We start from the raw sequence: 14,752 nt of genomic DNA, 5'->3' as shown, positions 1-14,752 counted from the left end.
ACAGAACATAAATTATAAGAAAGATCAATTCTAACCGTGCATCAAGCGGGGATAACCTAGTTATTTTACTATTTAAATTTTGGAGCCAAAATGATATTTGAATTTTGGCGACAAAAATACTTTTAGAACTCAATTAATGTATATAAAATTCGGTTTTTATAAAATATTAAATGGATAATTAATTTTTTTCCAAAATCCTATTCTTTTCTAGAAATAGAGTTATATTGAAGGAGTTATGGCCTCTGCAAGTTCTATCTATTCTTTCCAACGTGAATTCAATTATCTTTAATCTAATTTCTTTATTTTCTTCATGGTTAGTTTTCTAAAATATAAATACATATTTCAAAGTTATAATTTTATATTAAAGTATTATTTCTTAAAGAGTTTTGTAGTCCATGCACATATAGATTTGAGTTCATGTCTAAAGATGTTGTGATAACCCTATAGTTATATTAATTGTAAGGTGCATGTATTCATGATTGAACATTGAAAGTGCAAAGTGTTGATTTGAGATTAAGAATCAAGGTACATTTAGGTGGCTAGATACTTTATTAAAAGTGTTTTGATTTGATCACATGTTTTATGTGAATTGAATAATGTTTGAATTAAATTGGGTATTATTATTTATGAAATAAAGTATGTTTGAAGAATTGATTTTAAATATGTGTTAATAAATATATTTGAAGGATTGATTTTAATATTATGTTTTGAATGGGTTAAATTACTTATCATGTTTAAATAAAGGAATTGATTTGAAAAGCTTGTTGAATTAAATGAAAGGTTTTGATTTTGAAAGAAAGAGTTATTGATTTTTGAAAAGTTATTAATGTGAGATTTAATTCTCAAATATTTATTAATGGTTTATTTTGAAAGCATGTTAAATTGAATAAAAAGGAGTTTTTGAGTTAACCTATTATAAAGGTTGATTTATTGATTTAATTAAAGGACGAGTTAATGAGAAATTATTAAATTATTTATTAAAGCTTTACAAGCATGATTATATTAATCCCACTATGAAGATTTGGTTTATAAGACTTTGGACTTTGTATGACAGGGTGTTTCGCTCAAATATATATTCATTCAAAACAAAGATACTAACTTGGGGGGTGTGCACACTTAGGAGAGGAATTTGGTTTTAAAAAGAGGAATTGATTTTATAAATCAATATTATTGAATTATTGGAATTGTTTTTAGAATCTTAAGAAATTGTTTTGGAATAATGATGTTTTGGAATTATTGAAATAAATATTGGAATTTCCATGATTGGTTTTAAAGCATGTTTGCTAATAAATTGAGTTACTTATCTTGCACTACTTAAATGTACTTGACATATTTTGCTAATTTGTATTTCCTATTTGTTTTGGTTCGCCCTGTTTACCTCAATGGTAAGCAATGTTGACTATTCCAGGTGGAGTCATGATTGAGCATATGGGAGTCTTGGGATTCACTTTACCTAGTTTAGGGATGTTAGTTGTTTTTGTCTTTATTATTGAATACTCATAACAATGGTTTCTATTTATAAGTATTTATAAAAGAAGAATTGAGTTTTCCTCTGCAAATTATTTATTGATTTAAATTTTAAAGCAGCCTTGTGTAATCACGCGGCAATAATACGCCTAAGTCTATCTCTATGGTATAATTATATGTATTATATTAGTATTTCTGTAGAGGGAGATTTGGGAGTGTTACACCACATTTTGAGGGAGTGCCCAAGTGCTACGGTAGTTTTGATATGGATTTTAATGGATATAACCTTCAATTGCAATAGAAAGGTTTGGAATCTTGAGTCTCGGTCAAGAAATACTAAGCAATACGAGCTTAAAACCTAAACTAGGCCAAGAATACCCAAGCACAAGCTTACTTAAAACTTTATAGATTCCAAATCAATCAATCATGCTTTTCGTTAAACACCATCACGTATTTATAAGCTAATAATTAGCTTAAAAATCATGTAGAACAAATTCTAATCTAACTAGGAAACTTACCCTAACTTGTAAAGATAATTTTTGCAAATATAATCTTTAAAATAAGTTTATCTTCTACTAACCATATTAAACTAACAAAAATATCCTAATAAATTTGTTCACCTAATAATAAAATTAAAAATAACATAAAAATAATTAAAATAACAATATTGATGCCTTGGAACCACATCATACTCCCCCTCTTGAAAAAACTTGTCCCAAGTTTTAGCAAAGCATGGAACCAAGATATCATCCAAATTAATCGAACACGAACTAAAAGAATATGTCTCCATCCAAACACGCCATGCTTATAACCTCTACTACAAATAGGCCTAATTCCGACGGACTGTTTCTGACGAACAAGTATTTCTGTCGGAAAAATCAGAAATTCCGACAGAATAAAAATCCGTAGGAAATTTAGGCTTTTCGATGGAATATTCCGTTGGAACATTGAATTTCCAACGGAAATAATATCCGTCGAAAGTTTCCGACAGAATAATCCGTCGGAACAGTAATTTTCCTACGGAAATCAAATCCGTCGGAAATTTCCGAAGGATTTTACACCATTTCCGACGGAATAATGATTTAAAAAAAATAACCAAAAAACCCTAAAACACGTTTCCCTTCTTCAATCCTCATTTCTCTTTCTCTCTTCCTTCTGTGCGCCTCTTTTTACCCCCTTCTTTCCTCATTTCTCTTTCTCTCTCCTCTCCTCCCTCATTTCTCTTTCTCTCTCCTCTCCTCTTTCCTCTTCTTTTTCTCTCTCTTCTCTTTCCTCTTCTCTTTCCATCAACGAACCACTGCGCGTCAACAAAACCTTTTGTATAAGGTTCGAAATGGTGAATTGAAAACCCAGGACTCAAGCGTTTTCGATCTCGGGTTTTGCGCGAAAGTCTCATAAAATCAGTCATCGTTGCTGCGCTTCCTGAATGGAATCCAGCCTTGCCCGAGCCTTACCCAACCGGAAGCAAACGAAAAAGGGGAAGCCGGGAACGTAACCTCTTCAGAATCTTCCTAGGCGCATTCATTAACAACCACCGTCAACCAACATCAACAACAACAACGGCGTAACAACCACCGTCACCCACTCTCAAGGTTTTTATTTTTGTAGATCTAGTTTTAATTTAAGTTAGATTGTAGATTTACTTAGTTTTTTTATGTAATTGTAATGTTGATTATAAATTTGATTAGATAATTGTATTTCCTTTAATTTTTAATGTATAATTATCGTTCTTTTTTAATTTTTATATGAAATTCTAATTAAATATGTAAATCTACTGGTTTTGATTTGTTTGTGTTGTATTTTTCGACTTTTTTGGTTTAATTTTCGTAATTTGTTTCGATTTTTTTTTACGAACTTAGTGGTTAATTTTGTTTTCGATATATTTTTTTTTTGGGTGAACAGTGGTGGGGCTGGCGGGGAGTGGCGGGGCTGGATGGGAGTGGTGGTGGTTAAAGGGGAGGTTAGGTGGTGGGGTTAAGGGTCGTTTGAGGTTAGTGCTGGAGGAGTGGTGAGTGGTGGGGGCTGGTGGTGATGGTTAAGGGGGAGGTTAGGTGGTGGGGTGGTGATGGTGAGTGGTGGGGGGCTTTTTTTATTTTCTGGGTTAGATTTTCCGTCGGAATTTTCCGGCGGATTTGTATTCCGTCGGAAAGTTCCGACGGACTTTCCGGTGGCCGGAATAGCTCTTCCTACGAAAAGATTCCGTCGGAAAACACTTTTCCGACGGAATTTCCGTCGAAAAAGGTCGTTTTTCCTACACATAGGTTTACGACGACCTGTTCCGACGGAATTTCAGGATATTCCGAGGGATTATTTCCGTCGTTGATTGGCTTATTTCTTGTAGCGAACTTACACCATTGAATGCACCACAAACTTCAATCGAATGCTACAAAAATTTAATTGATGACACATCTTTGTCAATGCAATCAATATAATGGAAATAATATGTGAAAATATTTGTATCCCAATTATCACCGTAAAATGAAGTTGTAGAAATTTGACTTTTTTATTCCAACTTAGATACCACAAATGTAACCTCCTCGTCAATGAAACTAGACATAAATATACTTTTGTACTCCATAATTTCTTTTTCTTCTACTAGTTGTTCATGAGATTGCTCTAAAATTGGATTTGTAAGATTATCACTCGGTAAAGATACAATCTTTTCCTCGTATATAGCCTCAACAATAGGTTGCTCTACTTTCTCCTTCTCACAAGACATATCTTGTAAGACACGTCTCACATCACGTATTTGAAAAGGTGCACCAATTCTATCAAAACATGCATTCATTTTCTTAATTTCCTCCATAAGTGCTTCAAACAAACTTTGATTCTCCATGTTTGAGTGGATGAGAAAACACACAAAATCAGTCCAGAAATTGAACGTCTGAAATTTTGTATGATGATATCCCTATATGTCTAAAATACTCGACCAAAAATATCATCAAAAAATTCCAAGCCAAGTGGTCACAGTTTATTTTATCCCCAACACTTTCAGATTAGTTCGATTTTTGACCAGTTGTCAAAAATGAACCCAGTTTAATAGCTATGCTCCTCGAAAAATTCTCAAATTTTGCAGGTGTAAACTAGATAATAATTTAACCAATTTGAAAAAAAAAGAATCACCTCAAAATCTTTAGAATCAAAGGAGAACCAAGTCAATCAATATGACCTTTGGAACTGAGGTTTTTGACACGATTTGTCAAACTCACCCCTCGTCAAACAACAGTAATTCCAATTTGATATGGATTTTAATGGATATTATAACCTTCAATCGCAGTTGAAAGGTTTGAAATCTTGAGTCTTGGTCAAGAAACACTAAGCAACACGAGCTTAAAACCTAAACTAGGCAAAGAATACACAAGCATAAGCTTATGTAAAACTTTATAAATTTCAAATCAATCAATCATGCTTTTCGTTAAACACCATCAGGTATTTATAAGCTAAATAAGTAGCCTAAAAATCGTGTAGAACAAATTCTAATCTAACTAGGAAACTTCCCCTAACTTGTAAAGATAACGTACATTTTGCAAATATAATCTTTAAAGTTAAACTTATCTTCTACTTTAATAAATTCGATCACTTAATAATAAAATTAAGAATAACATAAAAATAATTAAAATAACAATAAGTGGCTTTTGTTTTGACTAGGGTAGGTGATGTTCGAAGAGCTCTGGAAGGCCTGATGTCTCTTGCGGGTTCAAGGAAGCAGCACAGGGTGGAGATATTAATTAGGTGGGAATACCGAACCTTTGGATGGGTTCGTTTGAACACGGATAGAGCCTCCAAAGGCAATCCAGGAAGAGCAGGGGGCGGGGGATTTGATCAGAGATCATAATGGTACAGTGTTTGAGATATATGCTTTGAACTATGGTATTTGTTCTAACACTAAAGCTGAACTTTTTAGGGTTCTTATAGGGCTGGCTATAGCTTGGAATGGTGGCCACCGAAGAGTGAATTTGTCTGTTCGACTCGGAGGTGGTTGTTCGTATGTTGTCAAAGGAAGTCCCTCTTCACGCTCCTTATATTCATATCATCCGGAAATGTCAATCTCTTCTCTTGAGATAGGATTGGGGAGTGTCTAAAGGGCACAATTATAGAATGGTGTCAACTATGATCAAAATTCAAAATGCGGTGATTTTTGAAGTGGTCCTGAGGGATCTTTGTGTCGTTTTATTGAATGATTTGAGTGGAGTGGCTCGGACTAGGCTTATATTATCTAATTGTTAGAAGACCAACTCAACCAAAAGTTTAAGCTAATGGTTGAGGCCTAGGAACAGTTTATATATTCTATCACCCCCTCTTACATGAGAGCCCATTGGATTTGAAGTGTGGATATAACATTTGCCCCACCATACCCAACGTTTAATATTCCACTTGGGTGTAGGAGCTTGGTCGTGGAGTCTTTTATTGCTTTTTAGTTTTTTCTTCCTTTGTTTTTCTGTTTTTCATTTAGGGGTCGTTTGGTTCGCTGGAATGGGGAAAGGGAATGGGAATGATTCTCTTTGTTAGTATTTGTTTTCACTTATTTGTCATTCTCATTCCCCCATTTTATTTTTGGGTTTACCCAAAAATCTCCTAAACCCATTCTCCACCCCCCTACCTTTTGCATTCTCATTCCCCAACCACCAGTCCACCACTATACCCTATCAACTGGATGCACCTTGCCGGAACTCACTTCACTTCGCCGGAACTCACTTCACCTCGCCAGACCCTCGCCACCCTTCGTCCGACCCTCGCTGCCCTTCGCTGACCACCCCATCAACCCCAGCCCTTCACTGACCACCAACCACCACCATCAATGTCCTCCTTTTCCCCTCCTCCCGGAAACCACCAAAAATCCCATTTCCCTTACCCTTAAACCACTAGATAACCCACCCATCCTACCTCCCTTTTCCCAAAACCACAAGAAAACTGACCCACCACCTCACTCGTCCTTCAAAAATCACCGCACCCACCACTCCATCCCCACACCCGCACCACACACGTCGATGAACACCACCTCCAGCACACCTCGCCATTCCCTCAAGAATCGTCGTTGCTCTTGACGAGGTCAAGGTGGGAGTTCAAAGGAAAGAGATGGTCGGCGGAGGGCTACGTTTGTGAAGGGGGTCGCCGTAGTGGTGGCTTTCGGTGGGTTTCGTCTTTGTGGTGGCGTGGGTTTGAATTTGGGTTCGTGGAGGTCTGGCTTCTTGGGGTGGATGTTGGTTGGGCAGTGGGGTGGCTGGAGAAGGTTGAAAAAAATGAAGGATAGGTGTTGTGGTGGTGATGTGGTGGTGCAATGGTGGTGTGATTCCCATTCTTTTTTTGTAAACAAACAACATGCTTAATTTTGAGGGTTTCATTCCATTCTCCTCCATTCCCTTTCTGCATTTCATTCCGATTCCCCTTTGCGAACCAAACGACCCCTTAGTTTGTTTGTATATCATTATTTCTGGGGCTCGCCCCTCTTCAGCATCCAAAAAAAAAAAAATTGGAAGTTAATAAACCGTACCATATATATTAGGGGCATACTAGGCCAGCCCATAGAAGTGATATAAATAATTATTATTAGAATGTGACACCTCATTGATATCAATCAAAGATTGACTACATTAAGAATCCTTAAATACTTTTTGTGTCAAAAAATAAATAAAAATACTTTGACAAAATTATCACATCACATTGACTAATTATATCCTGTGTATCATTTTTACTTATCTTTTATAACTTTTATTAGAATCTCATGAGATACATTAATCTGTATATATAAGCTCACCACATTCATTCATAAAATTAATAGGTTTTTAAAATTAAGTTTACGGCTTAATGTTCGTAATTAAGCCTAAAAAAGCAATGGAGTCCATCCCAGGTTCAAGGAACACGATGAAAATTTGTCTTTTGTTCATCCTCTTTTCAATTTTTAATTCTACTTTTGCAGCAAAACAGGCATGTAAAGTTGTTATGTTTTGATTTTTGATATCTAGAACATGATACTATATGAGTATTATTTATATTGATTTTATTTTATCCTATTGTTGAATTTAGTCTTATGTCGTGTATATGGGAGCACATACTCATGGTCCAGACGTTACACAACAAGATTTGGAATTGGTAGAGAATTCTCATCATAATTTTCTGGCTTCATTTGTTGGAAGGTAATTAATCGATAATAATTGTATAATTTGATTTTATATATTGTTTTGTCGTCGGATTACAAAAATATCGTATTTAATTATGACATTGTAATTTTTATTGAAATGTGCTATATAGTCAAGACAAAGCAAAGGAAGCAATATTTTACTCATACCAGATGAATATTAATGGTTTTGCGGCAATTCTTGATGATGAGCAAGCAGCAGAGATTGCAAGTAATAATTTGATTTTTCATACTACAACATAATTTTAAATTCATTTTCATGCAATTTTTTATTTTTAAAAAATAACCTAAATTACGATTGAACCATGATAGGTTCATTGAATTCGTGCAAGCAAAAGTATAGAATGGACCGGATGGAGTATTTTTATTTTATTTTTTATTTTTTGTTTTTTAAAGTAAAGTTTACAAATAAATTTAATGTTGATTATCATATTCAATTCGTCTGTAATTACAAAACATAATCATACATATACAATGTTTACAAACCTTGAAACTTGACAAGTTTAGGGCAAAATGCTTAATAGCATGACCATTCATTATTATTGATCATTAATAGACTATAAAGACTTTCTAAACATCTTACACTTCTTAAAAGGTACGGAGTATTTTGTACTCCGTATTATTCTCATATTATTATTCCGTACTCAATTGTGCTCTAATTTAATTAGCACGAACAATAATTTAACAATATTTAATGCTTATTTTTATTATCCTAAATACAATCACAAGATTTATACAAGTACTACATATGAGAAATATATTACAATACCATATTTTCCTATATTCCTAATAAAACTTAAACTTAATAATATACCTGTTATATTGAGATACATTATGCATACTTAGATGAATTATGAATTTTAGGCCTTAGTATTGCTGGTTATTTCATTTAATTATATAAGGTGGTTACAAAGAATAGATAATGTTGATAAGGAAATTAAAATGTAATAAGGTTATAATATGTTTAATTTTGTAAGAATAACATTGGTTTAATTTGGTTGTTTTGAAAATGAATCAGAACACCCGGGAGTTGTTTCTGTGTTCCCGAATAAAGCGAGGAAATTACAAACAACAAGGTCTTGGGATTTTATGTTGCTTGAAAACAATGGTGAAATCCATTCGGATTCAGCGTGGAAAAAGGCTAGATTTGGGGAAGATACTATCATTGCAAACCTTGACACTGGTATTTGCTTAAACTCATTTGAGTTTGTCAATAATTTTGTCTTTCTACTGTTATATTTGAGACCTTGTTTGATTCATCTCAATATATAGTTTTTGATAATATGTTATAATATGAATTTGAATATTTTTATCTTAATGTGCGCATTAAGAATTTTACAAAAAGTGAAACAAAGCAATAAAATTGATGTGAATTCCTCTAATTTCTTCCATAAATCCATATATGTTTAATATCTATAAAAGATAATTAAGACATTTATATTCAAAATTGTTATTGACAAATGTGAAAGTCAAAATTGTACAATTATATCTAAACGGAAGAAGTAGATTAATTATAAGATTGATGTGAATTCCTCTAGTTTCTTCGATAAATCCATATATGTTTACCTCATATGTTAAGTTAATAGTGTATTTTGAACTAATCAAAATTTCAAATTAGAGGAATAATATTTTGTTATCAATTTTTTAACTTACTAGATCTTCTGAACATTGTAACATCCTTGGAATAGTATTAGTAAAACATCCTTGGAATAGTTCCAACTTCCAAGGTATATATAGTTTCAAATAAAATATCAAACTATTTTTAATTTATATTAACTAAATTTTAAATATATGCGTCGACAAACATGAACATTGTAACATGAAACTCCATTTTTTTACAATTGTCTTTTCAAATCATATTATTAACTAAAAAGCACATTGTAATATCAAATTAAAGTTTAGTTGAAAAAAATAAATCATGCTTTCTCTTTTACAAACTTACTTAACTCTCTTTCATATAATGAATGAATAGGGGTTTGGCCTGAATCAAAGAGCTTTAGTGATGAAGGATATGGACCTGTTCCTTCCAGATGGAAAGGTGGTTGTGACAGTGAGAATGACGGTGTCCGTTGCAATAGGTTCGTTACATTTCTATGATTGTACACATTTTGACAAAGAATACACGCAAAATATTCTCCTCTAAGGGTTAGGATATTCGAGTATATACTCTTACTCATTGTATATTACTAGGGACTAATTGTGTATACATCACCTTGTAGGAAGCTTATTGGAGCAAGGTATTTTGACAGAGGATTCATTGCCGCTGGGGGGAATGTCACGGAAGCATTAAGCTCTCCACGTGATGTCGCTGGCCACGGAACTCACACGCTGTCAACGGCTGGTGGCAACTTTGTTCCAGGAGCATCCGTCTTAGGCTTAGTCAATGGAACAGCTAAAGGTGGATCACCAAAGGCGCGAGTAGCTGCTTACAAGATTTGCTGGGGTAACTGCTACGATGCTGATTTACTAGCAGGCTTTGATATGGCTATTCATGATGGTGTTGATGTCCTGTCTATCTCGGTTGGTGGAGATGCTGGAGATTATTTCAGTGATGCAATTGCCATTGGATCCTTTCATGCTATTCAAAGTGGTATCGTCGTGGTTTGTTCTGCTGGTAATTCTGGTCCTGATGTAGCGTCTGTTTCAAATGTTGCACCATGGATTGTTACTGTTGGAGCAAGTACTATGGATAGGGAGTTTCAAGCTTTTGCTGAGCTTCGAAATGGGCAGAGATTTAAGGTATCAGTCTGCATCTTTAACAAATTATATTAGCTAATCAGTCTTATGATCTTAGAAGATTGTCTGTTTTTCTCAAAGTTTTATACTGTATACAGGGTTCGAGCTTATCAAAACCTTTGCCAGATGACAAGCTTTATCCACTCATATCTGGTGCTCAGGCGAAAACTGCCAATGCATCTGCTGCAGACGCGTAATTTTAATCCTTTCTTTACCTTCAAAGCTTGTTCTAACTGTGATATGTTGTAAATCTGATATTAGTCTATTTCTGCAGTATGCTCTGCCTGGCAGGCACATTGGATAAAACTAAAGTACAGGGAAAAATCGTGGCATGTCTTCGTGGTGGTAATGCAAGAGTGGCAAAAGGCGTGCAAGCATTACTTGCTGGAGCTGCAGGGATGATCCTTTGCAATGACAAAGGTAGCGGCAATGAGATTATAGCTGATCTTCATGTCCTTCCAGCAACACAACTAACCTATACAGATGGGGCTGCTGTTTTGGCCTATATCAATTCAACTGCGTACGTATTTAATTGTTTGTTCATCCATTTCCTATTGCTACAAAATCATTCAATTTAATTCTTTAGCTAATCCAAATGTAAAAATTTGTTGACAGTGAGCCTTATGGTTACATCACTCATCCAGCAGTTGTTCTAAATACCAAGCCAGCTCCTTATATGGCTGCCTTTTCATCCAGAGGTCCAAATCCTGTTACACCTGAGATTTTAAAAGTAAGTTGTCGTCATTTGAAATCTTCAGTCTGATTGAAATTGGACATATGCATAGTAATTTATATCCTCGGCTTTAATTTTACTTTTGGTTGAAATGTTACTTGGACTCGGTTATAGGTGTCTAACAATGACACGAGTTTTAAGTGTCATACACCATTTGATATGCCATGTATATTTTTAATAAATTGAAGTGTCAAGTATTCAATTTCCATACCCATATCAAAGTGTCGAAGAAGTAATGACGTTCTTGTGCTCTGCAGCCTGATATCACAGCACCAGGAGTGAATGTCTTAGCTGCATACTCTGAAGCAGTTAGTCCAACAGAAGAACCATGGGATAAGCGTAAAGTTTCCTTTATGTTAGACTCGGGTACTTCTATGTCTTGCCCTCATATATCTGGGGTTGCTGGCCTTCTCAAAACTCTTCACCCCACTTGGAGCCCTGCTGCAATAAGATCTGCTATAATGACTACCGGTAACTAACCCTACAACTCATTTATTATATATGAAACAATTCTCGATTCTGAGCTGTTACTTTTTATGTTGTTGCAGCGAGAGTCAAAGATAACACAGAGAAGCCAATGCTGGATGCATCTTTCACTAGAGCCGACCCATTCGCCTATGGAGCAGGACATGTTAGACCAAACCGTGCCATGGATCCTGGGCTAGTCTATGACTTAACCACACGCGATTATTTAGAGTTCCTTTGCTCACTTGGATATAACCAAACAATGATCCAGTCTTTTGATCCTTCCTACAAATGTCAAGCATCAAACACTACAAATAGTGGCCTTTTGAACTTCAACTACCCTTCAATCACAGTGCCTAAACTTTCTGGCTCAGTCACTGTCACTCGAACAGTTAAGAATGTGGCAGAGGCTTCAACTTATGAAGCTCGTGTGAACCAACCACAGGGCGTTGAGGTTACTGTGGAACCGAAGTCTTTGCAGTTTACGAAAGCTGGAGAAGAGAAGAGTTATAAGTTGACCTTAACAGCTCAAGCTGGTGGCTTGCCTGCAGGATACGTTTTCGGAGAGTTGATATGGTCAGATGGAAATCACTTTGTTAGGAGCCCCATTGTTGTTGCTGCAACAGCTGCTGCTGCTCCTCCTGCTACTAATAAATCAAACTTTGCAAACTAGTTCATTTATTTATATCCTCTAGGATATTATACAGAGTATTTCGTATGATTACATTGTTAAATATTTTTGGTGTACATTTGTTTTAGACAATTACATCAATTTTATTGTAATTTCTTAGAAGAAATTAGAAATGATACAATTGATCAAATAATGCGAAATATTTCTTGAACAAAAATTGTCACCTTTTCTTAAATAATACATGCAATAAAGTATGATTAATTTTTTTAAATAAACTATTTCATAAGACACTGTAACAACTAATTATGTTTGAAGGAAAACCCGTTTGATTTACAAGGCCACTATCAATACGTGCTTTAAATCTTTTAATTTATTCCTCATTTACAATAAACAATCAGTCAATCACTAGAACTCGTGAATTTCTTCCTTTTCACAAAAAAAAAAAAAAAAAAAAAAAAAAAAAAAAAAAAAAAAAAAAAAAAACTGTATAACTTTTGCTTGATCATTCGAGAATTTTTTTCTTTTTCAAATAACAATTCTAGAACTTAAATAAACAAATCACTTTCTCGAAACATTACTTCCATTTTACTCACCAAACATCACTAGAACTCTCTCAATTTTTTTTCTCTTTTCCCTCTTATAAAACCAAAACCCAAAACTCCCTTCAAAACAACCAAAAAAAAAAACAACAAAACTCTTACAAATATAGTTACATTCATCTTTGTTTAGTCTAATTCTTTCGTAACAACAACAAAAAGAAGCAAAATGGACGTGAGATTTCCTGGATTCGTCGACAACATCTTCCTTAACAACATCCAAGACATGCTAGATCAATTCACAGATGAAGTATCCGACACCAAGCAACAACCCAACAACCCTTCTCGAGTATACGTACGTGACACCAAGGCCATGGCACGTACCCCAGCCGACATCAAGGACCTACCAAATGCATACCAGTACATTGTCGACATGCCCGGGGTTAAGCCCTCAGAGGTAAAGGTGCAGCTAGAGGATGACCACGTGCTCGTGGTGAGCGGCGAGAGGAGGAGGGACAAAGAGAAGGATGAGAAGGAAGGAGTCAAGTATGTGAAGATGGAAAGGAGGGTTGGGAAGTTTATGAGGAAGTTTGAGTTGCCTGAAAATGCAAATTTGGAGAAAATTAGTGCAGTTTGTCAAGATGGAGTGTTGACTGTTACTGTTGAGAAGGTGCCTCCTCCTAAGCCTAAGTTTCCTAAGACTATTGAAGTTAAGGGTGCTTAATATTACAACGTTTGCAAACACACTATTTTTAACCAAAGTGGTGATTCATATGTAAAGATGTGGGGTTTTGTTTGGTTTGTTTTGATATATACTTTCATAATATTAACTTTGTTACTCTATATATTTTTTAACATTATGTATATAATTTAAAATATCTGTATTTTGGGAAGCTTTTATAACTAATACTAAAAATCAAGTTGCTGATCATAACATAACTAGACACGTCTCATTTCCTCTTCCATTTACAGTATAAGCTTTAGAATTACAAGTATTTATATTACGAGTGAATGTATATTAATTCCTGTTAACGTGCATCACATAGGACTAAGCTAATAAATGTATCCTCCTATTGTAAAAAAAAAAAAAAAAAAAAAGGAAGAAAAAATTAAAAAAAATAAATAAAAAAAAAGGGAAAAAGAAAAGAGAACAAAAATATATTAATGCTTAAACATGTACATTATTGAAAATGATGAAAAATATAGAGCAAGGATAACTTTTTTTGACCCATTCCATTGAAAAAAATTAATAATTTCACATCCACCTATGCAAAAAAGTTAGAATTTGGAAAAGAATGAGGGTATCAAAGATTCAAAGTATCATTTCTACATGAAGCAAAGTTGCAAGGGGTGAGAAGTAGAACTATGCAAGTAATATGTAAAACATATCCTCTCCAAAAGTAGAATATTTAGTGTGGAGGGACACTAAATAAAAGCCAAAAATAAAATGCTTATGTCAAGCTAGGATCAACCATGAAAGAAGTCTCAAAGCCAGCAAAATGACAAGAGCAACAAAGGCAACCAGAGAGGTAACTTCAGAGGTAACAAGAGAGGCCACAATCTAATTCCATGTTATTTATTGCATTAAAATTGTGTTTAACCTATAAATTTACACCTTTACCTAAATAAAAAAATTAATTTTTGGCGGGACCGGTGCCACCCAGGCCCCTTAATAGATCCGCCACTGATTCTCTGAGTTACACTAAGATTGTAATGCATGTTAAATTTAAAATTTATTGTATTAGAAGTTAATAGCAATATAGCATTGGACAATAATCAGTCTGGTATAGAAAATTGGACCCGACCAATCTCAGACCATACTGAAAAGAACCGATTCACTCTCTAAGTCAAAAAATATAGTTTATTTGATTTTAGGCCCACAATCCTATAAAAATTGGTCTTTAACAAAATCAATTTTTTGTTAAACATTATGCATAATAAAACTCTATTATGATTCAATTTCTCCTTTAATGTTGGGAGTATTTATATGCATAGTAATATAACTTATTTATCAAAAAAGGCATTGAACAACTGGATTTTTAAACCAT

General features: G+C 34.3%; 2 protein-coding genes across 2 annotated transcripts; both read left to right on the top strand.

The window, feature by feature from the left end:
• Nucleotides 1–7,495: 7,495 nt before the first annotated feature.
• Nucleotides 7,496–12,362, top strand: LOC110710373 (subtilisin-like protease SBT5.4). The gene is made up of 10 exons (XM_021888664.1): nucleotides 7,496–7,601; nucleotides 7,717–7,814; nucleotides 8,622–8,786; nucleotides 9,576–9,681; nucleotides 9,823–10,342; nucleotides 10,438–10,532; nucleotides 10,614–10,859; nucleotides 10,955–11,069; nucleotides 11,330–11,543; nucleotides 11,621–12,362. The coding sequence occupies exons 1-10, from the start codon at nucleotides 7,507–7,509 to the stop codon at nucleotides 12,208–12,210; spliced, it is 2,244 nt and encodes a 747-aa protein (XP_021744356.1). The 5' UTR covers nucleotides 7,496–7,506; the 3' UTR covers nucleotides 12,211–12,362.
• Nucleotides 12,363–12,402: 40 nt separating this feature from the next.
• On the top strand, nucleotides 12,403–13,802 carry LOC110710374 (17.1 kDa class II heat shock protein-like). Its single transcript, XM_021888665.1, has one exon. The coding sequence runs from the start codon at nucleotides 12,934–12,936 to the stop codon at nucleotides 13,426–13,428; it is 495 nt and encodes a 164-aa protein (XP_021744357.1). The 5' UTR covers nucleotides 12,403–12,933; the 3' UTR covers nucleotides 13,429–13,802.
• Nucleotides 13,803–14,752: the final 950 nt, after the last annotated feature.

Source organism: Chenopodium quinoa, unplaced genomic scaffold, assembly GCF_001683475.1.
Source record: "Chenopodium quinoa cultivar QQ74 unplaced genomic scaffold, ASM168347v1, whole genome shotgun sequence".
In the NCBI taxonomy this organism is placed as follows: Eukaryota; Viridiplantae; Streptophyta; class Magnoliopsida; order Caryophyllales; family Amaranthaceae; genus Chenopodium; species Chenopodium quinoa.
This window is presented reverse-complemented; position numbering and strand designations above follow the sequence as displayed.